Source organism: Parambassis ranga, chromosome 21, assembly GCF_900634625.1.
Source record: "Parambassis ranga chromosome 21, fParRan2.1, whole genome shotgun sequence".
In the NCBI taxonomy this organism is placed as follows: domain Eukaryota; kingdom Metazoa; phylum Chordata; class Actinopteri; family Ambassidae; genus Parambassis; species Parambassis ranga.
This window is the reverse complement of record NC_041041.1, coordinates 75,340-102,313: the sequence shown is the minus strand read 5'-3', so window position 1 is coordinate 102,313 and position 26,974 is coordinate 75,340. Positions and strand designations below refer to the sequence as shown.

General features: G+C 46.0%; 2 protein-coding genes and 1 non-coding gene across 4 annotated transcripts; all 3 read left to right on the top strand.

The window, feature by feature from the left end:
• Positions 1–7,646: 7,646 nt before the first annotated feature.
• Positions 7,647–7,811, top strand: LOC114426926 (U1 spliceosomal RNA). The gene has a single exon (XR_003669404.1). It is a non-coding gene; the product is annotated as a U1 spliceosomal RNA (small nuclear RNA).
• Positions 7,812–10,994: 3,183 nt separating this feature from the next.
• On the top strand, positions 10,995–20,381 carry acvr2aa (activin A receptor type 2Aa). 2 transcript variants are annotated; one of them, XM_028393486.1, is made up of 12 exons: positions 10,995–11,829; positions 12,923–13,148; positions 13,811–13,926; positions 14,914–15,068; positions 15,949–15,972; positions 17,105–17,248; positions 17,399–17,542; positions 18,274–18,419; positions 18,491–18,605; positions 18,816–18,954; positions 19,084–19,214; positions 19,318–20,381. In XM_028393486.1, the coding sequence occupies exons 1-12, from the start codon at positions 11,775–11,777 to the stop codon at positions 19,510–19,512; spliced, it is 1,590 nt and encodes a 529-aa protein (XP_028249287.1). In that variant the 5' UTR covers positions 10,995–11,774; the 3' UTR covers positions 19,513–20,381. The 2 variants fall into 2 exon arrangements, with proteins under 2 accessions (XP_028249287.1, XP_028249288.1); XM_028393487.1 differs by lacking the exon at positions 15,949–15,972 and having other exon boundaries at positions 10,997–11,829; positions 19,318–19,512.
• A 1,366-nt stretch (positions 20,382–21,747) lies between these two features.
• Positions 21,748–26,895, top strand: epc2 (enhancer of polycomb 2). Its single transcript, XM_028394495.1, has 14 exons — positions 21,748–22,155; positions 22,681–22,840; positions 22,914–23,059; positions 23,166–23,372; positions 23,444–23,592; positions 23,770–23,899; positions 24,085–24,282; positions 24,365–24,448; positions 24,583–24,716; positions 24,869–25,197; positions 25,283–25,377; positions 25,488–25,635; positions 25,840–26,059; positions 26,469–26,895. The coding sequence occupies exons 1-14, from the start codon at positions 22,003–22,005 to the stop codon at positions 26,536–26,538; spliced, it is 2,223 nt and encodes a 740-aa protein (XP_028250296.1). The 5' UTR covers positions 21,748–22,002; the 3' UTR covers positions 26,539–26,895.
• Positions 26,896–26,974: the final 79 nt, after the last annotated feature.

The window sequence follows — 26,974 nt, the reverse complement described above, 5'->3', positions numbered from 1 at the left end:
TAGAGGGAAATGGAGTTTAAAGTCACTTCATCCGGTGTTCTACTGCTGTTCCCAGCATCCCACAGAGACTGTTCACCTCTGAAGTTAATGATCTGTGAGGAGGGGTGTGAAAATGTTCATTTCATGGCAGCAAATGTAGGAAAACCAGCTCCTTTTCTTCTAATCATGGACTCCCATGGGGGGGTTCATACAGCATCTCCTCGGCTTTGATTTCCCCGAGCATAGCCACCAGGACCTGAGCCGCCTTCATGTAAGAATACATTATGTGATTACAGAGAAATAAAAAGAAATAAACTCACAGTAATAATCCTGCATCTGTTCAGGGAGCCTGAATATGCTGAAAAGGTGTTTTCACATTTTACCAGGTAAAACCAGGTCGATGATTCAGACACCACAACAACAGGGTTAAAGCTGAGGACCAGAAGGGGGGGACACCAACAGGTCTCTGGAGACAGGACTGGAAAAGTGTTAGGCCCGACGGTGTAGGCCTACAGCAGCATCTGTGATGAAGGCTCAGAGTTAGTCTCACCTATCTTCATCTTTATCATTAGCAGGCCTGTGGATCATACCCACCGACTACATTTAACATCGCCCCTTTGACTTCTAACTCCAAACTGATCTTAGCAATATTACGGCAGTGAAAGCAGGCGGTCGGAGACCTGTTTAATATGAGGGATAAACCACATGTCCTGATCAAAGATAAAGTTCCGTACAGTCGTACTGAGGGCCAAAGTAATGTCGTCCTGTTACAGCCCGACTAGGAAAAAGGGAAGTAACAACACCAGATGGACTTGGTAAAAAATGAGTTATTTACTGGTTAAGAAGTCATAAAAAGGGGAGTATAACTATAATAATTCTGGGCACGCAGGCTCCAGGAATAAAACACACTGTAGGTTGTACATAGACTTTAGCCCAGTACAGCGTCACAGTTAAACGATTCCCTTTAGGTCCACATGCCTGAAGTCTGACTGACAGATAAGTACATCTGGGTGTCATCAGCATAATAATGGAGATGTAGCTTCTAAATGGTCTTTGCAGTGAATAACTAAAAGAAGACTGGCCACATTTAGATGGTCACTTAACTGACTTGCAACTGACCCTGCAGCTCCCGCGGTTAGCTTAGTGTTACCCCAGGTTTGCACCAGGTGCGTAACGTAAGCGCTCCATTTTAGTCAGAGTATGCTCTGCTCTGTGAGAGATAAGCACCAGTTCTATTTTTGAGCTGTGTCGCACCCAAGTTACACATCGAGCAGACAGGAAGTCAGGCACCAGACACCCAAGAGTTTCTGGAAGATTTTCAAAATAAAACACTGTGAGACTGAACTCTCAAATTTAACATGGCTACCGACAGAGAAGCAGCCACGGCCATGTACGAGCAGAGATTCATTCTGGAAGTAGAGAAACAGCATTTTATAAACCACTTTATTCCAGATTGATATTCGCTGTTGAGATTCTAACAAGTGTAATATTACCATAGTTTTTATTAAAATGCAGCATATTACAGTGTTTCTCCCAACACTGCATGATGGATGCATGAAGGATGAAGTCCCATTAAAAATATCAAGACAGAGCTCTGTGTGTGTGGGGAAACCTCAAACAGTTCAATAGCATAACACAATGTCATCATACAAAAATAAAAAGATAAAACACACCGTTTGGTCTCAGTTTCACTTTCTGGTATTTCAGTCTTCGTGTTTGGGTCCCTGCATTGTGTCAGGCATCAATCCCTCAGCAGATTTAATGGCCAGTTTTAATTATCTGGACGTGTTTGTTTGTTGCAGCTTGGCAGCTCTCTGAAGCTGCGTGGTGGTCACAATAATGGTGCATCATGGGACATTTATCAGCTCTGCAGCCCCATCAGACTCTTTGTGGCTCCATAGTCCTCAGAGCCTCGTCAGAGATCTTAGCTGTCGTTATCCTCCTTCACTCGCTGCTTCGCTTCTCATGATGTTCTTCTTCAACTTCAATGTCAGAGAGAGTGTTTGTGTTTCTGAAGGCGAGGTTTAAAATGACTGCAGCTCTGCTTTGATGTATGAGAGGCCTGCAGGGAGATCATCTTCTGGCCATTATCACTGAGCCTCAGACGCATCAAACAACACCTCTCAGTTGACAGTCAGCAGCCGACAGCAGCGTTGTGATGCTCGCGGTCTACCTCATGAATGTCAGTGAGTGTAAAAGCAGCACATCTGCCCTGCTCAGGTAAGTCTAACAGCTCTCACAGAATTACAGTGCTGCTGTCCTCTGCTGCCCTCTGATTGGGCAGTTCATTGTCCCTTGCTTCACCTTACTGGCTCACCTGTTTCCATTCTCCTCGTCAGCTCCGTCTCCATGTTCCGACACGTTTTCTGTTTGCTGCCTGCAGCTGGAAACTGTTCCTGGCTGTCTGAGATGTGAAGCTCACCATAACAGTGACTATGTTTAAGTGGTGGAAAGTAATTGAGTGTTTGTACTTTGTTACTGTACTTAAGTAAATTTGTATGTGTTTCTACTTGAGTGAAAAATCATAATGCATCCTTTCTCCTCTGACTCCATGCTGCAGCTGTCCCCTGTCCTTTCTCCTCCACTACATGTCTCCTGTGTCTGTAGTTCCTTGTTCCATGTGATGAACACAGTGCTGGACTGATGTGAGGTCAGACTCTGCATGGAGCTGGTGTCACGCTGCAGCTGTGTTTCTATAATGAGCCTCAGTCATGATGCCGGTGCTCTGGCTCAGTGAGCTAACTAGTTAGCTGCTGTCTGCTAACACAGGTCCATCCATGAATGATGAACATGAATCATCACATGAATCTACAGCAGGAACACTGACACAGTAAACATGCTGAATGCCTGTTTGTTATCAGCAGCCTCTCTGTTCACTTGATGCCCACAGCCTGCCTCAGGACACACAGACCTGTCCACAGCTGCTTCTGGACTGAACATGGACATTAACTACACATGCTCCATTTGACTTTGATTATTTTAACCTGTTCACATCCTTTGGAAATCAATCATATATATTCAGTGTGAGTACTTTTACTTTGAATACTTTAAGTACATTTAAAAGTACTTAAGACTTTTACTTCAGTAGGATTGTTGATGCAGCACTTCTACTTTTACTTGATTACATGTACACCATTTTCAGATTGCCCATATTAGGGTTGAGGCAATAATCAGAATGAGGAGCTACAGGAATATGTATGTATATGGTAAGCAGGGTATTCTGAATAACATGATGTTAATCAGGCTACGCTCATCAGAAAAGAGGGATCAGACCACATGCTGACCTTTAGAACTTTAGAAGCAGAGACCACCTTTGCAGACTTTTTACATCTGGATTGGTGTATTTAGAATTTTGGACATGTTGAACTCCTCTCAGACTGCCCGATGATTCCTGTTGTTGCTGATAGTATATGTGAAGAGTTTCAGATGACAAAAGTCAGACTGTTCCATTTATTCTACAAGATAAACTTCCTTTAATAGTCCTAATCTTTAAATGTTTCCTCATTATCAAAGCTCAGAGAGCCGAGCGTGGCAGATTGAGCTCTGACTGGACCAAACCGCAGTGACAACATAATGAGCTAGAAGGACAGCCACTCTATTAGCAGTAATGAGACTCAGAGTCACAAAGAACGTTCATCTGTTGCAGGAGCAGCTTGGTGATAGAGGCGACAGGAAGGTCAGGAGGTCATCGATAATGTCTTTGTATCCAGACACTTGACTGTCTGCAGTGTTATCAAAGTGCCTCTGAGAGAAAGCCCAGCCTTCATCTATAGCAGCTCCCAGAAGAGACCTCAGGTGTGGTCTCTGTCTGACACTGACAGAGCTGAACTGCTTTATTCTGACTCAGAAACATGCAGAGAACAAGCCAGTCTGACCCTGGATTTACATACATACCCAGCACACTTCAGTCGCGACATCAGTTCACTCCAGACATGGTTCTGAAGCGTACTGTATTCGTGCGTATGCTCCCATGAGATTCACATCACTGAGCGGTAATCAACTGTTGACGTGACGGTTAATGTCTTCTCTACACGTGTCAGGCTGGGTCAGAGCAGCTGCTCACCTTCCACTCTGAGAACAGCTGCTGCTTCTCTGCCTGCCTCTCCTTTCTGATGTGGTCCTTAGAAAAGCATGTTCTATCATAAAAATTCTGCTTCCAAAATGAATCTCTCCTCCTACATGGCTGTGGCTGTTTCTCTGTCGGTAACGATGTTAAATCAGCGAGATCAGTCTCACGCGGTTTTATTTCGAAAATCCACCGGAAACTCTTTTGTTCTGGTGCCTGACCTGCTATCTGCTTGATGTGTTGGTGCTCCGTCCAAGCAGCAACCTCCAGGGCTCAGATTGTAAACCCATGCAGAAGTGTCAGAACTTGTAGTTCACATTGCAGCCACTTCGGGGTGGCTCCAGAAGCGAGTCATGCCAACTTCACAGCAGAAATGAACATGGGGGTGGGGGGACGTGACACATCTCCAAATCAGAACTGGCCCGTATCACTCGCATAGCAGCGCGTAGCTAAGCTTCTGGGCCGCTCCTATAATGCGCCGCTACACGGCTGCTGTTAATACGCTCATTGACAATAATGGAAGTGCTTCACAGCGGCTGTGGCTACACTGCAGTACGTGGCCACAGCCGCTGTTAAAATGTGTGCAAATCTGGATTGAGGAACATGTGAAGCCACAGCAATGGAAACAGAAGCACACACTATTACACAAACTCACTGAGTTGGAGTTTGTACTCAATTGTAATAATAATCAGTAAAGAAAGACCTGAACAAACTGATGCACCGAATGCAGCAGGGACAGCAGAGACTTCACCAGAGAGTTCAGGAGTGAAACCTTCGTCTCTGCTCTGTGCTGGGCATAAATCCAGACTCTTTCATCTGGTGATCACTGTCTCACAGTTTTCAGCAGGCTGTGGGTCCACAGTCCTGACACCTTCTTTATGTCATTTTACACATTTTAAACCAACAGACAGGAAGCAGAGCGACAGGAACATAAAGCCCAGAGTCATTCAGAGACAAAGAGGTGCAGGCAGATGGACGTCTAAAGAGCCTGTTTGTGTCGCTCTTTGACTCGCAGCCAGTCGTCCTCTCTGCATAAAGACCCAACATGAAGTCTGCTCGCTGCCAGCACACTTACACAGACACCAGGTCACTTTTCTTCCTCCTGACTCACTGAACAAAGCTGCTGCTCTGTCAGAGCAGGTCTACACTCAGAGGACAGTGTCTGTGGCTTAAAGCCCACTAAAGGTCCCCCAGGGCGCCTGGACACAGGAGGGGGAAATGTTGCTGAAAGTAAAGAATGGGCGTGTTTGAGGAGCCCTCGGGTGTGTTTGGTTTTAATGTTGGCTGCAGAGCAGAGCAGCCGGCAGGGAGGAGACGCTTCAGAGCCGAACTACCGTCACTTAGCAACGTACCTTTAAGCTGGATGAAAGCACAGGAAGTCCCCTGATGGCCTGAGCACCAGCAGAGATGAGGACCACAGATTCATATCTTGAACTCTTCACTGAGCATGAAAGAATGGAAAATTGTGTTTATTATTGTGACAATATGTGGAACTAAATGTTCAGTGCTCAGCAGAACAGAGGCGGAGTCAGCAGCACACCTGACAGCAGACAGTCTGACCTCTGCTGATGACCTGACCTGATCATATCATTTACAGTCCACTCATTAATCAAACATGAATTAATAACAAAATAAAAGTCTCACCATGATGTCACACAGAAGCAGCCTCCCATTGGTTCCTATAATGGACTATGTCATAATGTTGGCAGCCTGAGCTGAGTGTTAAAACAAAGAGTCCGATCAGTGTGAGATCACAGCTGGAGCAGGAAACACATACTTCCTGTTCACATATTGAAAGCAACTAAAGACTACAGAGAGCCTTCATCAATATCTGACACACTTCATTTTGAGGGAGATAAAGGCTGTCGTTGTTATTTTACAAAGAAACTATGCAGAATTTTGCTTCTCATCCTATTTGTCTTCCAATCGACCTGATTTTACAAAGATCTGCAAACTCCTTTGAGCAGCAGTCCAGTCAAGAAGCCTTTGACCGCAGCGAGCTCCAGCAGACACGTCTTTGCTTCGATAACAGAGCTGACATCTACAGGACACACAGTAGGAACCTTCATGTCCCCTTTCTCTGTGAGCAGTGAACTCAGCTCAGCAGGAAGACCCACACAGAAGATAAACTGTGTTCATTGACATGACTGCAGCTCATTTCTCCCTCTGTTTACTGGATCTGTAAACATTCTCATCACATGATGTGTCCTGAGTCTTCTGATGTCTCGCTCTTCTCAGTGTTGTGAGGATGCTGATTGGTCCTCTGATGACCTTCTGACATCAGCTCTCATTTATTTCCTGATTTTATATAAAAAGGTTAAACTTCATGTGTTTAGATGACTGACACTTAAAAAGTCAGGATTCTGCTTCATCAACATTAGCTCGGTTACATTGTGTGTTATCGCCCTCTGCTGGACATGCATTGCATCACAGCTTCTTCACCTAAACACCATCAGACCATAGCTATCATCATCTTTTGTGTTTGTTTATGGTACACATCTCTTCCTGTGTTCAAGTTCAGGTTTATTTACTAGGTTGATATATGACAGAAACTAATAAATGCATGATAGTAAATAACCAAAATTTAAAGAACGAGCAGCACATTAGAATGAGTGCAGTTAAGTGCAGAGCGGAGGACAGCTTATGGCTCAGAGTTTATGGGCCTCACAGTCTTGATGTCTGGGTTCTAAGGGTACACGGCCTTCTGCCTGAGGGAAGTGAACGTTTCATTGGCTGGGTGGGTGGGGTCTATTATGGTGTGCGTTCTGCATCTGCTGATAGTCTGTCAACAAGGAAGGGTGCTGTTTGTCATTTGTGTGTGTGTATGTGTGGTGAACAGTGACAAAACCCATTGTGTGACATCAGTTGCTGACAGTAGGGGGCGCCAGTTGACCACAATCTTTGAGGTGTTTCTGCTGTTTTATAGAAGGTAGTATGGAAAAGATGAAGCTGAGGACATACCTGCTGATGAAGGGGCATGAGTTTAGGATTACAGGGACAGCACTAGGCTGCTTTAAATCATACTTATCAGATAGAGTTCACTTCATTCATGTTAATGATGTGTCCTCTTTGCATACAAGGCTCAATCACGGTGTTCCCCAGGGTTCAGTGCTCGGACCGATCCTGTCCACCCTCTACATGCTCCCTCTAGGAAACATCATCCAGAAGTCCAGAAGTCCTCACGACGGGGTCTAGGACTAGGTCTGCATTGTATTAATAAATTCCTTCTCATTCAGTTCGCTGCATCTCTCATGATTGAAATACAGACATCGTAAAAACTAATTGTTCTGACAAAAGACTGACATGAAGAAAAAAAATCCTGAAAATTAAATTAAAAAGATGTAATGCACAAAAAATAAAATAAAGAATAAAGAAAATAAAGCAGTACCGTAGCTCAGTGGTAGAGCAGGGTTGTCCAATAATCGGAAGGTTGGTGTTTGGTGGCCTCCCTAGTCACTGTTGTGTGTCCTTGGGCAAGACACTCTACCCGCATAGCCTCCAGTGCACTCACTGGTGTATGGCACTCCTTGCTGGGCTGCCTTAAGCAATTTCCCCATTGTGGGACTAATAAGATAAGATAAAACTTTATTATCATACTATCATACTTACCTGGCAGGGGAGATACCATGATCAAGAAGGTGGTTCACCCAGGGCGAGGCTCAGCCATTGCACTCCAGGTTGTGCTGACCCCTGCGAATTCCCCAAATGTGGGAATCTCGACTGCATAATTTCTGGTAGTGGGGGACTGCGTTCGCACTCTGTCCAGTAACCGGAAGGTTGGTGGTTCGATCCCAACTCCTCCCTAGTCACTGTTGTGTGTGTGGCGCGCCTTGCTAGTCATTGTATGACATTTCCCTCTGGGATTAATAAAGTATCTAAAATAAAATAAAAAATAAAAATTAAATTCTTGTGCCTAACCCTTACATTAAATTAAAGTGTAAGAGTATAAAAGTATGAGTCACTATAATCCAAATCAGAGTACAGTTTGCAGTATGAGCACAATATATGATACAGTTGTGTCCAGTTTGTGGTCAATGTGGACACCCAGGTATTTGTAGCTGTCCACAATGTCCACGTTGGTACCTTTGATGCTGACCGGGTCTGGGAGTGTCTGGTGCTTCCTGAAGCACATTCACGAGAAGATTCAAGAACATTCAGCTGCAGGTGGTTCTGTCCGCACCACTCCACGAAGCTGTCCACCACACTCATGCACTCCGCCTCCCGACCTCTGCTGGTACAGCCCACAATGGCAGAGTCATCCGAGAACTTCTGCAGGTGGCAGGACTGTGAGCAGTGTATGAAGTCTGATGTATAGAGTGTGAACAGGAATGGAGACTGTGCCCTGGTGCTGCTCACTATCGTGTCCCAGACGGTGTTCCTCAGCCTCACAATCGTGGTCGACCTGTGAGATAGTTAGTGATCCAGGTGACCAGTGGGGTCTCCACCTGCATGTCCAGGAGCTTCCCCTTCAAAAGGGAAGCCCCATGTTCTTCGGGCTGTGTTTGCTTCTCTGCTCCTTAGTTTTTCTTCCTGTGTTTGAACCTGGTGTTGTACAGTCCTGACTGAAAACCAGTGGTGTTTCAGTTCTGAACTGGACAGACCAGATGTTTTACCTTAGATGGTTTATCACAGGGTCATTAGAGCATGTCAAACCTGCCAGTGCAGTACCACCAGGAGAGCAGCTGACTTCCTCTGTGCTCTCTGAGGCTAATGACTGCTCTGTAATTCCTGCACGACTCTTACGAGCCACCTGAAAGACAAGCAGCAGGTTAAAGATATCTCCTGTTACAGGTAATAACTCAAAAACCAGCCAAAATATGAAACAATAGCAGAGACACGCACATGAAACACATGCAGATTCAGTGTGACCTCCACTTCCTGATGATGTCATCAAAACAAAACAAAAAGGAAAAAAATCACATTTCCAAAGCTGCAGTCTGACAGAGATCAGTGATGTCTGTCTGAATGTGATGTCACAGGGTTCTGCTGCTTTGAACAGATACACACTAACAAGACACCTCTACAGTTAACATTGTATTTAATGTGACTTGAACTATAGTACAGGATTATAGTTATGTCCTGTTTATGCACACCAAGCATTTTGGGACGGCTGTCACTCCCCAAACAGAGGCAATCATTGATAAATGTCATTAAAAGGAGAATGAATGCAAAATATTAAGATACAAAATAAATAATCAATAAACAGAAGATAGAAGCTGTACATCAGGGGTTACATCACTAACCCCTTAAGTATAAAAGTGACTTAGCATAAGTCCAGAAAGTAGACAGAGGGAAGCTAGTCAATAAATACTTTACTATTATTTATATGTTATATTTATTTATTTAGGAAAATGAGCCAACATTAGGTATCTGAGGTGCAAGTATGTGCACCTCAGGGATCAGCTGAAGTGAATTTCCAGGCCGAATTATGCTGAGAATTAGGCTCTATATGCTGAGAAGTGTTTCCAATCAATGTCATGAGGCCCGGATGCCGTTCAGTGTCCTTTATGTCGTATCATGTTACTTATGAGGACCTCAGAAAAGAGTGGGTGGATGGAAAACCATCTCTAAGGACTTTGGACTCCACAGATCCACAGACTTTCAGGACTTGTGTGCAAACCCACAAATGTTTTGGATCATTTTTGTGCATTAATAGAATGTGGAATATTCTAAAGGGTACAAACACTTCTCAGTGGCATTGTAGATAGATAGATAGATAGATAGATGTTTACTTTATATTTAACTTTATATGTTTACTTTATATTTACGGTAGGCAGCAGTGGCTCAGTGGTGAGCAGGGTTGTCCAATAACCGGAAGGCACTTTACCCGCATTGCCTCCAGTGCACTCACTGGTGTATGAATGCGTATGAATGAATCGGCGGTGGTCGGAGAGGCCGTAGGCGCACCTTGGCAGCCACGTCTCCGTCAGTCAGGCTACCACTGGTAGCTCACTACTGCCACTGTGTGACTGTGGTGTGAAAGAATAATGCATCTCAATGTAAGCGCTTTGAGTGCCTGCCCAACAGAGCAGAAAAGCGCAATATAAGACCAATGCATTATTATTATTATTATTATTATTAATCCCCGTGGGGAAATTAAGTACAGTACTGCAGAGCTCAGAATCTCAAACTGTGTGTAGTCCACAAAGAGGGGCTGCTCTGGTGGGCGTAGCTCATGCAGGCCATTCTGTAGCTTCTGTTCGCTGAAGGTCGGCCGAAGGTCAGAGGGAGACGTACAGCGACAGATGCATCAGGATAATCTCCACCTGACCGTGTAGATTTCAGATTAAAGTTAACGAGCTGAGGAACGTGGAGCTGCTGAAGTATTTCCAGCCAAACAATGAGGACGTCTCTCAGTAAGAGCAGAGCTGCTTTAACCCTCCATTACTGTTCATTCAGTCAGAAATGACCTGTGACCTCCCAAACATCTGAGACTGTAACAAGCTCTGCTCCGACTCCACAGTAGACGGGACATTCATAAAGGACCAACCACTGACTCACAGACATGCTGTTACTCAGCTGCAGTGTTACTACAGATTACTGTGGATTATACAGGGATTATCTATGATGGGTCACCATTGATCTGTAACTGGGTCAGCCATCACTGATCAGATTCATGTCACAGAACTCAGTCAAACGTCAGCGTCCACGCTGTTCAGTGGCTTTTAAAGGGTGTGTTCACAGGGACAAACTGCGGATGATGTGCTTTATACACATCATCAATATTAACATATCAATTAATACATGTGTTTTTGAGACTCGTTACTTTGTGGAGAGTAAAATGAGCCGCGGGTTCCTCTCACTCTCCATCCGAGAAGCTCCAGCTCTCTGCGGCCTGCACGGCTTTCTACACAGGGGGCGGTCCTTCTCCATACACTGGGGGCCGCTCCGGATTGGTGGAGGGATCCAGCTAGAGCCATCTGATTGGTTCTCGTGGCTGTCACTGAAGTATGTTGGAAGCGGCGACAGATGACGGTGGAAGAAGGCGAAACAAGTACCGTGAGCGTGGCGGCCATCTTCCTCTGCTGGTCCAGGCAGGGAAAGACTGGAAGTAAGGACGGAGAGTGGCGGAACGAACACGGTAGCCGCGCTGTTGTCATTCGGTTCGAATCATCTATTCCGCGTTCCCGCCCCCCCTCGGAGGAAACGCCGTGGGGCTGCGGTTCGTGGCCCAGTTTGGAAACCGCCGAGGAGCTAGGCTAACGGCTAGCCGGGGCAAGCAGTTGACTGTTGAACGAGCTCCGTGGCGGACCGAAGGCTGCAGCTCTGGATCCCGGATTACCGCCACACTGTCAGAACAGCGTGCTGGTTCGCGGATAAACATGTCGTGAACAGTGCGTGCTAGTTCCTCGCGGTGTTAATAACATTGGAGATCTGAACGGGAACCGGCAGCTAGCTGTAGCTGGAGGTCCAGCGGCTCGATGGAAACGTCCTGTCCTCATAACAGCTGACTCGATCTATATCGGCAGGCCGTGCGGACCGAAGGATCCGAATGAAGGGAGCTGACAGATGGATGTTTGCTGCTGCTGCCCGGTAGCAGATTGTCTGGTGTGGCCGGGCCTGTTTCCTTACAAACTGTTTTTGTTGATGGTTCGGGGTGTATGACAGGCCTGGACCAGTTGTTTGGACCGCGACATGGTGCTGGTACTCTGCGACGACAGTTAGAATAATCCCGGTTCGTCTTGCTGTGGGATTAAACGTGAATAGAGGATTTTATTTTGGATCCAAGATGGGACCAGCGACCAAACTGGCCTTCAGTGTTTTCCTCATCTCCTGCTCCTCAGGTGAGCTCACACCTGCTTCCCTCATGACGTCACTAAGTTGTTTCTGTCACGTGTGTAATGGCAGAAGCCTTGACTCTGTCCTAAGCGTTTCAAATGTTATCAGCTCCGCCAGGGCTCAATGTGTGCTAGTGAACACAACACAGCTCGATCCAGCCTGCAGCCCTGTTCGGAACTGTCCGAACCTTCTGCTGCCGTGGCGGTGATCGGACCAGACGTAGTTTCGCCTGGATGCTACAGACCGTAGCAGGTGAAGGGGCTGAATTGATTTGGGCTGACAGCATACATAATCCTCTGGTTCTGTCCAGCTGCCTTTACACGTTTTAATGTTGCCAGACAGTTTGAGGCGGGTTAGCTGTATCCCACAGCACATGGCGGTGTTACATATGTGTTTGTTCAGAGATGTAGAGCTGTGTTACAGACATGTGTGATGTGGAATCATCCCCAGAAGCTGCTTCTGGCAAAGGACGTGAAATGTCCTTAAATGGCTGAGGCAGCATTCTTCTGACTTACAGACAGACCTGTGGGTCATTTGGTGGCGTGGACTTCAGAGGATTATTGGTCAGAACATTAAAGATAATGTCAAATCTTACCCTGATTACTGCTGAGCGGTGTGAACAGGCTGTGATCTCAGTGTTAACCCTGTGTGAAGGTGGAACCATGCTGTCAGATCTGTGCTGTGATGCCAACTCTCCATGATGATGCTGATGCACAGTGGAGCCACATGTTTGATGAGATTCTTCCACTGCTTTGACTCCAGCAGGTCACATTACAGTGTGGGCTAATTCTCTGTGAGGAGGGTCACACAGCTGCTCTCAGGTCACTACTCTGACCTTTGACCCTTTAGCTATCCAGCCTACTCTCTGAGTTTATGTTGATGGAGTAGTCTGACTCCTGGACGCATCAAACCATGTTCCTGATGCAGGTTCCTGATCTCTGATGTACTTATGCACCAGTGTGTGTTTTTCTTGTGTGTTTGTGCTCCTTCCAACTGTCACACCGACAACTGTGCAGTTCAGCCTGCGTGCAGACCTTGACTGTATGTTCAGGCTTCATGGAGAATGTCCCCTCTCACAGTCTTTTGTCTCCTCTTCAGGTGCAATCCTAGGCCGCTCAGAAACCCTGAAGTGTGCCTACTACAACTACAATCCTTCATCTTCCTCCTCTTCAGACAGTCAGCGGGGCATTGGTCGGGTGGTGAACTGCACCACCCAGGAGAAAGATAAGAGGGTGCACTGCTTTGCCACTTGGAAGAACAACTCGGGAGTGGTGCAGGTGGTCAAACAAGACTGCTGGCTGGATCACCCCAACTGTTACGACAGGTAGACACACTGCAAACTCATAATGAACCAGAGCCAGTCTGACCAGGATGCAGGCAGTGGACCTAATCAAAGGATAGATAGTTTGATTTAGTCCATCCACACTGTAGTTCAAACATCTGAGTGACTTCTGCTGTGTGTTGACAGCTCACAGAGCATCAGGGACCTGCATATAAAGACCTGTCAGGTGTCTTGTGTGCTGTCAACACAAACATGTGTGTTTCCTGTCAGCTTCACTGCATATTTTTGACCAGGTTCATGTGTTACTCTCAGAAATGCTGCAGTCAGCAGGTTGACCACAGGGAGCATGTAAGTTAGGAAGGTAAGGTGTATGGTTATGTTGCAGCTGATTCAGTGCTCCCGTCACTCTGCAGAGGGCAGCACAGAAAAATACAGTTTCTTCTGCTTTGCTGTCACCGCTGGAAGAGATATGAGCTGATATTTGTGTGTTCATCTAATTTGGCTGGAAATGAGAGATGCTGTGTTCAGAGTTCTGCAGAATGAGCTTATAGTTACTCCTGTTAATCATGTCCTCACCCTATGGAGTAAGGACGTGTCTTCACTGAAAACCAGTGCATAAGTACAAATATCTGAATGCCCTCTGTCCCATGACATCATTCATCACATCTGTGTGTAGAGCTCACAGCTGTTTCTGTTGCTGACAGGAACGAGTGTGTGGAGGAGAAAGATGCTCCTGAAGTCTTCTTCTGCTGCTGTGAAGGCAGTTTGTGCAACGACAGGTTCTTCTACAGGCCCAATCGCAGCCAGCCACCGACACCCAGTAAGACTGTGTTCGTGTTTGTTGATGCATTTCATGCAAACTTGTACTTGTGTTTATTTTTTGTAATTTCATGATTTTGTTGCTTCCTCTTTGTTAATTAAACTGCTTTACACTTTAGGGCTAAGGTATTTACACTTTCTCCTTTTGTAGGGCCCTATAAAATCCATTTCATTTTTTCTGTTTTCATTTTGCAGTATATTTTTTTACTGTAGTTTACTACCAAAAACATTGTGTTTTTCATGTAAATGACTAAAATGTACACAAACTGAATAGAAACTAACTTTATTTGTTGACGTGACAACACATTTCCTCAAGTCGGTGCAGTGGTGCATCAGAACTTTTACTCCCAGAGGAGATTCTTTTGTCAGAGGTTTCCCATTAAATACAGTTAAAGTAGAGAGTACTAGTGTTAATATAGATCAGAAGCACAGTAAGCAGTATGTCTGAGCACAGTATATGTGGCATGGCTGTAATACCAGAGATGAGACGCTGCTAAATAAAAACCAATGTAGACCAGTGGATACATGACAGGATCTTTCTTTTCTGGTCAGAGAATCACCATTGAACTATTGAAATACATGTTGATGAAGATTCTCAGTCATCCAGGTCATCATACGTAGAGAAGATTGAAGCAAGGCAAAACTCTACAAGTCCAGACGCCTTGCTTCAATCTTCTCTACCTATTGAAATACATGGCTGGCAGCCTCTTTGTGCTGAGATCAGTGTCTGTCTGACGTATGTTTGTCTTCACACGAAAACAGCATTGCAGTCAAATGATGTCAAATTCCACAACATCCCCATTTAAAAATCGATTCCTTTTTATCAGCCAATTCCAGCATTCTGTGAACGTGGAAGTCATAGGGCCGTATTATGGTGTGCCCTGTTGAACAGTGGTCACTGAGATAAACACATTTAAAGGCATTTCATCACATTTAAATGGCGTTTTCAGTTGGTTTTCTGACCTTCTTGCCCTGTGTGTATCCACAGCGACAAACATACCGGCCCAAGCCAGGCCTTCAGTTCTAACCACCCTGATGTACTCGCTGCTTCCCATCATGGCCATCACTGCCATCATCCTTCTGTCCTTCTGGATGTACCGACACCACAAATTGGCCTACCCACCTGTCCTGGTGCCCACACAGGTGAGACATGTGCCCGTCCAACTGCACGAACATCTTTCCACAGTACACACACTGATAGCACTCGGGGTATCCGCTGATCCCTAAAAAGTCTTAACTTAGACTTTTCAATATGAAGGCCTTAAATATCTTTAAAAATGACAAGTAATCCTTACATTGAGTTCAGAGGTCTTAGAAAGGCCACAGATCAAAGATTTTTTCTTTAAAGAATGTGGCGAATTTCTAATCGGTGTTTTGTATGTTTGTATAAGAATGAGCGGAGCCTTTATTCGGGTGTGTGTGGGCGGCCCCTCCCATTGTCCCATCACTATAAACTGGCCTCTTAAAGTGTCCCATCACGCCTGTCCTGTCCCTCTGCCGTGCAGCTGACACTCAGACCTCCATGCTTTATTGCATTTCAGAATCAGAAATGCTTTGTTAATCCCATGGGGAATTGTTTGCTTTCCAGGTGCTCCATGCACACTCAGAAACAGGTTAGACATATAAAATAAGGTGTATTAGCAAAAATAAAAATAGAATTCTAAATACATGCTAGCTGTACAAAAGGTAAATCAAAAATAACTTAGGAGAAAAGATAAAGTAGGAAAAAGAGAGACACACGGAGCGTCTGAAACAGGCTACATACGCCCTGAATTTGATCAAACCAGCATTATAAAGATCTTAAAGTCTTACATTTGGCTTCCTAATCATTTTCCTGCAGAAACCCGGTCCATGATTCATGATGGTCTTTTTGACTTTATTGAAGGGGTTTCGCTTCGGGAGTTGAGTAAAAATGTCACCAGGCCGTCACCCTCCTGTCACAGAATGAACATTCTCTGATGGTTATGTGACGGTGTCTCCTCTGTCTCTGACTTTATGAACTGTTTATCTCTCTGCTTCTCAGCACGCCTTTCACATAATGGTCGAGGTAAGAACATCAAATGGAGAATGTTTCATCACTGCTGCTTTTTCTTCTCTGACTTTGAGTTTGCATCTTCTTTGGCCTGACTCCTCAACACATACTTTTGTTTGAGTTTTCATCCATGCTCTGTGGTTGTTGTGCTTTAACAGATTTACTGGTAAATCTGCAGGTATGTGTTTGAGTTTGTACAGAACATAAAAGATATTCTGGCTAATGTTGGATTGGTGTCGTTGCGTAGTTTGCAGAGCGTGCTCCTTTTTCCTTTCAGTCTGAAGAAACTCACTCCCTGCTCCCTACATGGGGACTTCAGTGTAGGGCACTGTGCACTGTGGGCGTCCAGAAAACACTTTCAGACCTTTTCCCTCCCTCCATCATTTTCTGTGGCTACACAAGGCGCTGGCAAATATTATTTGTGCTGTTGTAGCATAATTTATACATAAAAATTATTACGCGGCAACAACTAATCAAACAAACAAACAACACGTCATGTTGCATTAGTTAATGGATCATTATATTTGTAAGAACGGTCACACCGGCCCCATTCTTCTTGCCGGTCTGCTATTTACCTTATATGCAATGGATGACGGTAAATATTGCTAATGTACTGACCATCGGTTGGACACAAGCAGCAGCCTCCAGGGCTCAAACCTGAAGCCCATGAGGAAGTATCAAAACTCCAGAAGCAAGTCATTTCCCATAGACTTCCTGAATCCTCCCACTGAGCCTCAAAAAGGCTCTTTAGAAACAAACGGTTGACGTCACAGAAGCTTTCACCATAGTTTTTACTGTTAATGGTTGGACACTACTTTTCATGAGGGCACTTTATAAGGTCTCTTTTTTTCTCACTACACATTCAGAAAGGCACTCCTCAGGGCCACATATAGTGAGTAGGGTGATTTCTGACACCACGTGTCTTCATGAAGCTAACTAATCTGAGATATTTATAGTCTGGGTTTGAACTTATGGACAGACCTCTCAATCAGTAACAGATTGCAGAGTCCAGTTCTCCCTCACTGCATATGTCAGGCTGGACCCCCTGGAGACCTGCTGTCCTGGTTCAGAGCCATCTCTTTATGAGCCATTCAAAGCAGCAGGAGAAACCTCTGAGCTGTCATTGTTTCCATGTGTTTTCCTGCAGGAACCTGGGCCGCTGCCCCCCTCCCCTGTCCTAGGACCGAAGTCCCTGCAACTGCTAGAAATCAAAGCCAGAGGGCGCTTCGGCTGTGTTTGGAAGGCTCAGCTGATCAGTGAATTTGTGGCTGTTAAAATCTTTCCCATACAGGTTGGTGCTGAGTGAGCGGAAGCCTCAAAAAGATCAGTATGTGATTGTATGAACAGAATGACAAATCCCAGACTTCTTTCATTAACACTTCTCCATGATGAGCCCTCATGTGGTTCGACCGCTGATCTGTGTTTGTTCGTGGCTCTACAGCACAGGCAGTCCTGGCAGAATGAGTATGAGATCTACAACCTGAGCGGGATGAGACATGAAAACCTGCTGCAGTTCTTCGGAGCCGAGAAGAGAGGCAGCAACATGGAGCTGGAGTTGTGGCTCGTCACTGCCTACCATGAGAGGGTAACACTGCCCCCTGCTGGGGGTGAGATTTAACTGTAGTTGGATCATCTTTTTGTACTCTGGACTAGAGACCTGCAGCTGGCAGGAATTTCCCGCTGGTCCCTTGGGACCCGGCACAAATTTCACGGGAATAGGCGGAATTAACGTTAACGTAAAGCGGGCTCTCACGCATAAAGGTAGCGGGTCCCGCGAGGAGTAGGCTGTTGTAGCCAAAGTGACAGTGGACATGGAGGATGGTAAGGACACAGTAGCTGTGGTCCACGCTGCTCACTGTGTATTACACTGATCAGGAGAGGGAGCGCTGTGTAAAGAATCAAAGCTTTATTCTACGCTTCGTATGGGATCATTTTAAATTGTATAATTCTAATACCCTAGCTCTTAGAAATCTAACAAGCCCATGTATACTCATATATACGACTCTTTTATTCAGGAACTGAATCACAGTCAATATAACCTACAGTGTTTTACACAGGTCACACAGACGATAAGTTATTTATTAGGGAATATTTATGCTCATGTTCTCCTAAAGACACAAAAATAACCCGACTTTAAGCTTTTCATGTCTCGGGACCCGACGGGCTTCGGGAGTGGGTGGGAGTGGAATTGAGAACTCGGTCCTGTGCAGGTCTCTATTCTGGACCATGTGCAGATTGTCCACACAGTCAGCAATGTAAACGTGAAGTAGCAGTATGTTTACGAGGTAATAAAGTGAGTAAACTTTGTGTCATCAGGGTTCTCTGACGGACTACTTGAAGGCCAACGTTCTCTCCTGGTCTGAACTGCGTCTTATTGCTCAGTCAATGTCTCGAGGTCTTGCCTATCTGCATGAAGACATACCTGGACACAAAGACGGACACAAACCGGCCATCGCTCACAGGTATATAACCCACAGGTACACCGACACTCGGAAGTCTGCCAGACAGGAGGGCTAACTCTGTGTTTTTATAGGGACTTTAAGAGCAAGAACGTCCTGCTGAAGTCCAACCTGACGGCCTGTATTGCTGACTTCGGGCTGGCTCTTAGGTTTGAGGCAGGAAAATCCCCTGGAGACACACATGGACAGGTGAGTATCCCTGAGAGAGCAGCTTAGTGTGCCACTGATGATGAAGGACTGCAGACTGTCAGAAAAAATAAATGGAAAAAAAAACCATAAATAATGGTTTCAAAGATGAGGTGGTGTCCTTTTCCTGAAGTCCCTGGTGTTTTTACAGGAAGATACACTAGTCCTCCTGCGTTTGGTTGCTTATATAACCTGTCCCTCTGTGTGTTTCAGGTAGGGACCAGGAGGTATATGGCCCCTGAAGTCCTAGAGGGAGCCATTAACTTCCAGAGAGATGCCTTCCTGAGGATAGACATGTACGCTCTGGGCCTGGTTCTGTGGGAGCTTGCCTCTCGCTGCAAAGCTGCTGACGGTAAGAAACACAACACACACAACAAGTGTGTGTGTTGTGTTCATTTTCTCCTTAGCTGTCATCACCGACACTTTGTGGAAAGAATGGCATTCCCGCTCTGACAGTCTATGCCTGCTATCTCTGAGCTAGGTCCAGTAGATGAGTACATGCTGCCATTTGAGGAGGAGGTGGGTCAGCATCCATCTCTAGAGGACATGCAGGATGTTGTGGTCCACAAGAAACTGAGACCATTGCTAAGAGAGTGCTGGCAGAAACATCCTGTAAGTCCACATTACCCATAATACACCAAATCAACATGTAGATTATGGACTGTGGGTGCTCTGTGAATTGGTGAGCAGCGGTGTGGCTGTTCTGGTCTTGCAGGGTCTGGCGGTGCTCTGTGAAACCATTGAGGAATGCTGGGATCATGAGGCAGAGGCTCGGCTGTCGGCTGGCTGTGTAGAAGAGCGCGTTGTCCAGATGCAGCGACAGATGAGTGCCACAGCGCCTGAGGAAATTGTTACAGTTGTCACCATGGTAACTAATGTGGACTACCCTCCTAAAGAGTCGAGTCTATGATGACGCTAAAGACACATCAGGATGGAGCAAGGACTCAACGTTCTGTCTCTTGTCAGAGACTCAGGTCTGCTGACCTGCTGGGTGGTCAGGTGACCTCCAGCTGCAGGTAATCGGCGTCTTTTTGAGGAGGAGGGACAATATGATGAACAGGTACTTCCTGTTTTCCACTCCAAAATAAAAGACATTTTGTATGACAATGACTTAAAAATAAAAGGCTGACTGGGTGCTCTTCCTGTGTTCGAAGGAGCAGCTCCTGACTGTATCACAAACAGACTATCGTATGAACAGATTCAATGAAAGTGTCTGATAATCATGATATTGATCCAGGCAGGAAGTGTCTATTGGGTTGTTTGACCTCAGAGAACCTGCAGTCACTGATTGCTGCTGGTGAGCTGCATCACACTCCATAAGAACTGTTTTACCTGCCGACAGACGTCATGCAGCATCTGGTGAAAGTTTTGATTAGCAGAGAAAGTAATCCTCCTGGTAATCAATAACCATCCTGATCATTATTTGTTTTAAATCTTCTATAAATTAGTTTTACAACGTTAAAAGACATTCAAACATCTTAAAAACGTTTTGTTTTCAGTCTTGCCATCGTTAAAAACCAAAGAACCAGAATCAGTCAGCCTGCTGGTCAGTAACACAGATAACTGATCGGATGACCCGATTGAAGAAGAAACACTTTCCCCTGTTTGCAATGTTTTGTGCGTTACCTCCTTTTCTTCCGTTTGTGGTTCATTCTGGTTCTGTTCAGTCAGAATGTTCCCGAGCACATCCAGTATACTGATTTCACTCCATTTATAAACACTAAAAGAACAAATTAAATGAGCGTTAAGTGTAATGGAAATAAAAATACTTTGAGATTTTACGGGCCTCCCAGTCTTTTCTCTCCTCGTGGCTCTGGATGAATTAATGCTTCTCAGCAGACCGTTCATCTGAACCATGATGTCTTGGACCCATCCACTTTTTAATGGTAGCGTCTGGATTTGTTTTTTCAATTTGTTAAACACAGTCAGGCAGAAAACTGACCTGACTGAAGACCAAGCACAAACGTGAGGCCTTCAGGAGCATCCACCATGTGCAGCCCTGTATCTGGAACTAAGACTGCTTCGATGTGTTGGCCAGCAGTGGATGCAGCGGTTTGTGTGAACAGGTTTTAGTCATCTCACTGACTTTATGTACTGTGTGTGCATACGTCTGCACAGCTACCTCTGACAGAATGCATCATTGTGCATGATGTTTTATTGAAGGAGACCATGTTTTGACCAGGGTGGAGCTTGGTTCGGTGTTAGACATCCATGCTCATGACATGCCTGCAGTTTTGTCATGCTGACAGCTCTTCAGTTTCCTGTTGACCGAGGCTTTTCCTTATAGATCCTTCTAATCGATCAGAGAAAGTGAACTGTTCCATTTATTGCACATTGATTGATTAGAGGTTAAAACCCTTTTTAGACAAATCAATTGATCAGCAGCTGCTTTGATTATTTTGTAACATTCCAGAACGATGAGTTATAAAACAGATCAGTGTGACCTCGCCCTGGTTTGACACCGCAGAGCTGATCAGGAGGAGGCGGATCAGATGTTTGGTCTTCCTGTGTTTGTCAGGCCCTGAATGCATCACTGAAGCCTGTTGTGTGTCCAGGGCTGTTTTCTCATTAAAAGCCAGTTGGTGGACACACACGTTGCCATGGCTACAGCACTATTAGACCCTCCACAGCACAGCCAATGTGACAGTAGTGTTGGTGTCATTGACGCTGTGCGCCTCACCTGTCCTGTACATAAACATGCGGCTGATTGGTTGGTTTGTGAGTCACAGCCAACATGTTGTACCCTTAAAGTGAAGAGTCCTTGAACCTGCTGCAGCTCCGTGAACATGGAAATCTTCTGATTGGTGACAGTGCTGCGTTCACTGTCTGCAGTCTGTGCTGTTGGAGACTCATGTTGATTTTGTACTGGAATAAAGGGAGTGACGCTCTCAGCATCTCTTTGTCTGACATTGGTTTCAAACACACGACATAAATAAACCACGTGTTGGAGAGACACGATCACCTTTATTGATCCCTGGATCGTGTCGTGTATGACCTGCTGATATGAATAATGCATGGTGCTACAACATGACCCGTTTCCAGGGCTATCACTGGATCGGTTCTTCAATTGGACACAAAGTTGCCTCAGGAGCTGCGCGCAGCTTCAGTTCCGTGTGTTTCAAGTTTTGCCGCGGTGGCTGACGGGATTGCTCCGCCGCTGGTTTGGACATGTCCGCCATGTTTTCCGTGGCGCAGGGACCAGTGGAGTCCGAGGAAGCGGCTGCTACGTCCCGTTAATCCCCGTTACTAATGAGTCCTGCCGCCGGTTACCGGAGCAGCGGACGCCGATGAGCACTACTGCAGCGGACACTGTCGCGTCCGGAGCGGATTCACGCCGGTATCGGTGCGGGTTTGTGGCGGGATTCAGGGTTCTCTCTGGTTGTCGGATTTGGCGCAAACAATGAGTAAACTCTCGTTCCGGGCGCGAGCGCTAGACGCCGCCAAACCGCTCCCGGTTTACCGCAACAGAGACCTGCCGGACCTGACGGACTGCGTGTCGATTAATCGGGCCGTCCCGCAGATGCCTACCGGGATGGAAAAAGAAGAAGAGCTGGTATGAACACGGTTTTATTAAAACTCCTTCGCTGGCTGTTAGCCTTAGCTGTGTGCTACGGTGGGATTCACGACATGTTTACGTACAGTTCTTCACGTACGTTGTTTTCCGGCAGCGGGCCGCACACATGTATTCACGGAGGTTACGTAAGGATTTACGTTGGTTCTGCGCTGTTCCACTACTGAGATGTAACGCTTCTGTCGATGTGACGTTGAAGTTTGTATTTAGTTTCCATGGTGACGTGCACGGACAGCGTCACGTTTCCATATTAGCCGGACTTGGTTAAATACTGCTAGCAACAGTTAGCATGTTAGCTAAGTTTAAAAGAATATGTTGAAACTTTAACAGACCTAAAGGTCAAGATAACGTTCTGCCAACCTTTGACTATTAAAAATGAAACAATGCATTTGTCTCTGGAAGTATTTACACAACGGTCACTGTGATAATTGATGGTATAATGATCACAAATAAATTGGACCTGATTAAGCACCACTGTGTGTTGATGTGCCTGTGGGTGTATTTCAGGAGCACCACCTGCAGAGGGCGATCTCTGCCCAGCAGGTATTCAGGGAGAAGAAGGAGAACATGGTGATCCCTGTACCTGAAGCAGAGACTAACACCACCTACTACGACCGACTGTATAAAGGAGAGTTCAAAGTTCCCAAACAGCTCATCCACATACAGAGTGAGTACTTTAGCTACACCTGTGCTACACCTGTGTCCTGTGCACTGATGTCAGCCTTGGTATGTTCCTGCAGCTCTGGGCTTGGACCTCGAGCAGGCCGACTACGACATGGACTCTGAGGATGAGATGCTGCTCAACAGGCTGAACAGAAAAATGGAGCTCAAACCTCTGCAGTTTGAAACCATGGTGGACCGACTGGAGAAGGCCAGCACACACCAGGTGACTCTGGAGGGTTAGGGTCGTGTAGTCTGACATCTCTTTGAGGTGCCAGTTGCAGAGTAAAGATGACCGGCTGCTGATGTCTGTGTGCTCATTCTGGTTTCAGCTGGTGTCGCTGTCGGAAGCAAAACTGCTGCTGAATGAGGACGACTACCTGTTGAAGTCTGTGTATGATTACTGGGTGAGGAAGAGGAAGAACTGTCTGGGTCCATCACTAATTCCTCATATCAAACAGGAGAAGAGAGACGGATCCACCAACAACGACGCCTATGTGGCCTTCAGGCGTAGAACCGAGAAGATGCAGACCAGGAAGGTCTGGACTGAGCAGTGTAGTCAGTTTAAACGTCTCTGCTGTCTCTAACATGTCTGTGCTGTGTACTTCAGAACCGAAAGAACGACGAGGCATCATATGAGAAGATGTTGAGACTGAGGAGAGAGTTCAGCCGGACTGTCACCATCCTGGAGATGATCAAGAGGAGAGAGAAGTCTAAGAGGGAGTTGTTGCACCTGACCCTGGAAATGGTGGAGAAGAGGTGAGGCAGAGAAGGATTTTTATATTTAGAGGAAGTCGGAGAGAACAGATGGTGGTTTGGACAGAGGAGCCAAAAGTAGCCGAAAGTAGAGGAGGAAGATCATGTACACATCAGTATAATCATAGAGTGTCACCTGACCACTGACATTATGATGTCCTGTTCTCTATCTGTGTGCAGGTATCAGATGGGAGATTTCAGTGGAGAGATCCTCAGAGAGGTGTCACTCCCTCTGGTGGAGAAACCTGTATACAGCACCCCGATTACTCTGAACAGCAGCAACAGACACAAAATGGACTTCAAGATGAAGGTACAGTCTTCAGCACCTCTGTGTGTGTGTGATCTCTGGATAGATGTTGAAGTAAAGCAGATGGAGCCAATCCCCCATTTGGTTTGTTTAACACTACAGAAGAGGAAAAATTAAGTGATGTCACTGAAAGCTCAGAAAACACAAAGGTCCTCCTTTAACAGTGTGTTCTACTGTTTTGGATGCAGAAGAAGCAGGCAGCCCTTACAGATGAACCTCCCTATGACCAGTTAAGACCAAAGAAGAAGAACTTCAGACAGAACCGGCTGATTCCTCCACAGAGATGGCACGATTCCCCACCCTGTCCCTACACCGTCGACCAGGCCGACATCAAACAGTACGACTTCCACAGCTCCGGAGAGGACGAATGTTCAGTAGCATCACTGGTCAGTACCAAACCTGTCCCTCACCATAATGTCACCACCAGTATGTCTCAACATGTGTCCCCTCTCTCTGTATCCCCTGTAGTCTCCTCCTCCTTCACCTGATGAAGAAAACAACCCTGACGGAGTGTTTGTCTTCAGAAGGAAAGCTGGCTGCCAATATCTGTCTGTGAGTCTTTAATCTGCAGAAATCTGATGTCTTTTACAACACTCTGTGACATCCTGATCTGTGATCTGCATCAACATGAGCATCGTAGAACAGCATCAGGCAGCACCGTGAATAAAATGGGTTTGTTTTTACAGCCTTGTGTGGAGCAGACCACTGCAGATGTCAGTCCACAGCGCCCTCCTCTGTGTCTCCATTACTCTTTGACTAGGCTGTCTCTGCCTCCACATTGGGTGGGACTGGGTCGGCGCAGGATTGGACGAGGTGGCAGGTAACGAAAGTGTCAACCACCAGAACTGAACCTGACTTTCACATTTGAAGTCAGACAGGCCTTCTGTACTGGGCTTTAAATGTGGGCAGTGTCACATTTGTTGAGCTGAATTAAATCGGCGTTAACTCTTCTTGTCCCCACCCTCTGATCAGGATCATCTTGGACAGGGCATCCTGTGGTCTAGATCTGATACTTAAACAGCTGGACTCTTTCACACATCCGGTTTGTAGAAGTAGGGCTAGGGGTGCTACCAGCCTCCTCAGTGAACCTGTAACAGTGGACCAGAACCCCCCTCTGATGTCAGACTCAACCCATCCCTCCCTGGCTAAAGTCGTGAACAACATCCAGATGCTGACAATGTTCTGCTCCAGACCCAGACCGGCTCAGGACAACAGGCCAGAGGACTGTAGCACCTCAGTGTCCACACTGGAGGGCAGCAGAGTCCTCGGCCATCCTTCACTTCAGCACTGCTCTGTACAAGGTGAGTGAATGGTGTGGTAGAGGTGATTTATCAGTCAGCAGAGCCACGTTACGATCTGCATGCCTCTTTGTCTTCATGCCAACAGGGGGCATCACAGAGGAGCAGTACCACAGTCACCAACAGCAGCTGGTTCAGATGCAAAAACAACAGGACAGCTGTACAGCACTCCACAGGACACAGGTAACACACAAACAGCAGCCTCACACTCTGGATCATGTCAGAGACCTGTTGGTGTTCTTCTCTGCTCCAAAATATAGCCAGCCGAGTCTGTTCTAAAGTCTGTCCTTCAGTCCACTAGGGTTAATGAGTCCTCTTCAAAGACTCTGGACCCGGCCAGTGCTCAGTTTGCGGCTTCAGCTGTGATCAGCGTTCCTCCGAATGCTCACAGTGGCGAGAACAAACCGTACAGGAGCAGCGTGAATGGCGTCCATCCTTTAGGTGAGCCTTCTGTTCAGCGCCAACAGTTCCAGATGTTCAGTCCTGCTCATCAGTGTTTTAAAATCTGTGGCTAAACATTCAATAGAAAGAGGATCAGTCACATGTTGTAGATATCTGCTGTTGTTCATTTATGCAACTCATTTCTATACCTTGTGAAAATAGTAGCTGTCGTGCAGTCATGTGACACAGTGCTTCTCCTCTCAGGTCCTCCCAGGCCAGTGCACTCCTCTCTCAGCAGGCCGGTGCTTTCACCAAGACCGTCACTGTCTTCTTCGTCATCCCGTCAGTCTCTCCCCAACCAGAGGAGTCAGGCAGGCGCCATTTCTCCCCATACTGCTCGCCCCTCTGCCCCCACAACATCCTCCTTAAAGTTTGCCACTGTAGCTGCCAGCCTAGACCAAGTGCCCAAAGTCTCCACCGCTAGGTAACCAGCATGAGAACGAGGGGCGGGGTTTGTGTCGGGGTGCTGTTAGCTGCCACCAGCAGCATGTAAACATGTACATTTTAGTTTTAATGACTGGTGCTCACTTCTGAGGTTGTATTATAACATAGAGGACCACAGATCAGGAATGTTATACACCATATATAAATAGAATAAAGAGAAAGCAGAGTAACCGGCATGTTGGACATATTGCAGTGTGATCTGTCTGTGGGTCTGTCTGCAGGGCTTAATGCTCAGGCTTTGGGTGGGTGGGGCTGGATGTCACAGCTCTGGGGAAGTGTTTGTTGGGTTTGATGTTCCTGTACCTCTCTCCAGAGGGAACCACCTGCTCTGCGGCACACTATAGGATGACATCGGTTTTGACCGGGTTCTGTGATTGTTGCTCCCACAGAGACTCCAGTGAACCAGAGAGGCTTCTAAATGGACTATCGGAGACGACGCTGCCCATGGAGGTCACATAGCAGCAGCCAGCCCCTGCTCCCTCACATCGTCTGACCAGTGAATGTGGCGTGCCATGATATCCAGAATCAGAAGAAGATGGCGTCTGAGTAGAATCACATCTTTTTACTGTGTGTGGATATTTTGTTATTATTCTTGTACAGTTTGTAAAATAGTTTCATAACTTTAGTTTCTAACTCGGATCATCATCATGTAACTGCAGAATAATCCATATCTTCCCTGATTCATTATTTATTTTTCCTGTTTACATTTTGTACAAATCTGGAGTTTTTTTATTCCCAAGATGGAAACAGATTTATTTACGTTCATATTGGAACAAGGTTTTGTGACGTCTATATTTAGTTCCATTTTTTTAAATGTTTGTAAAAAGCCTCATTAGATCATTAAAATAAAAATAATGTGGAACGGGAAGCGGTGAGTTTTTAAAGTAAGACAACG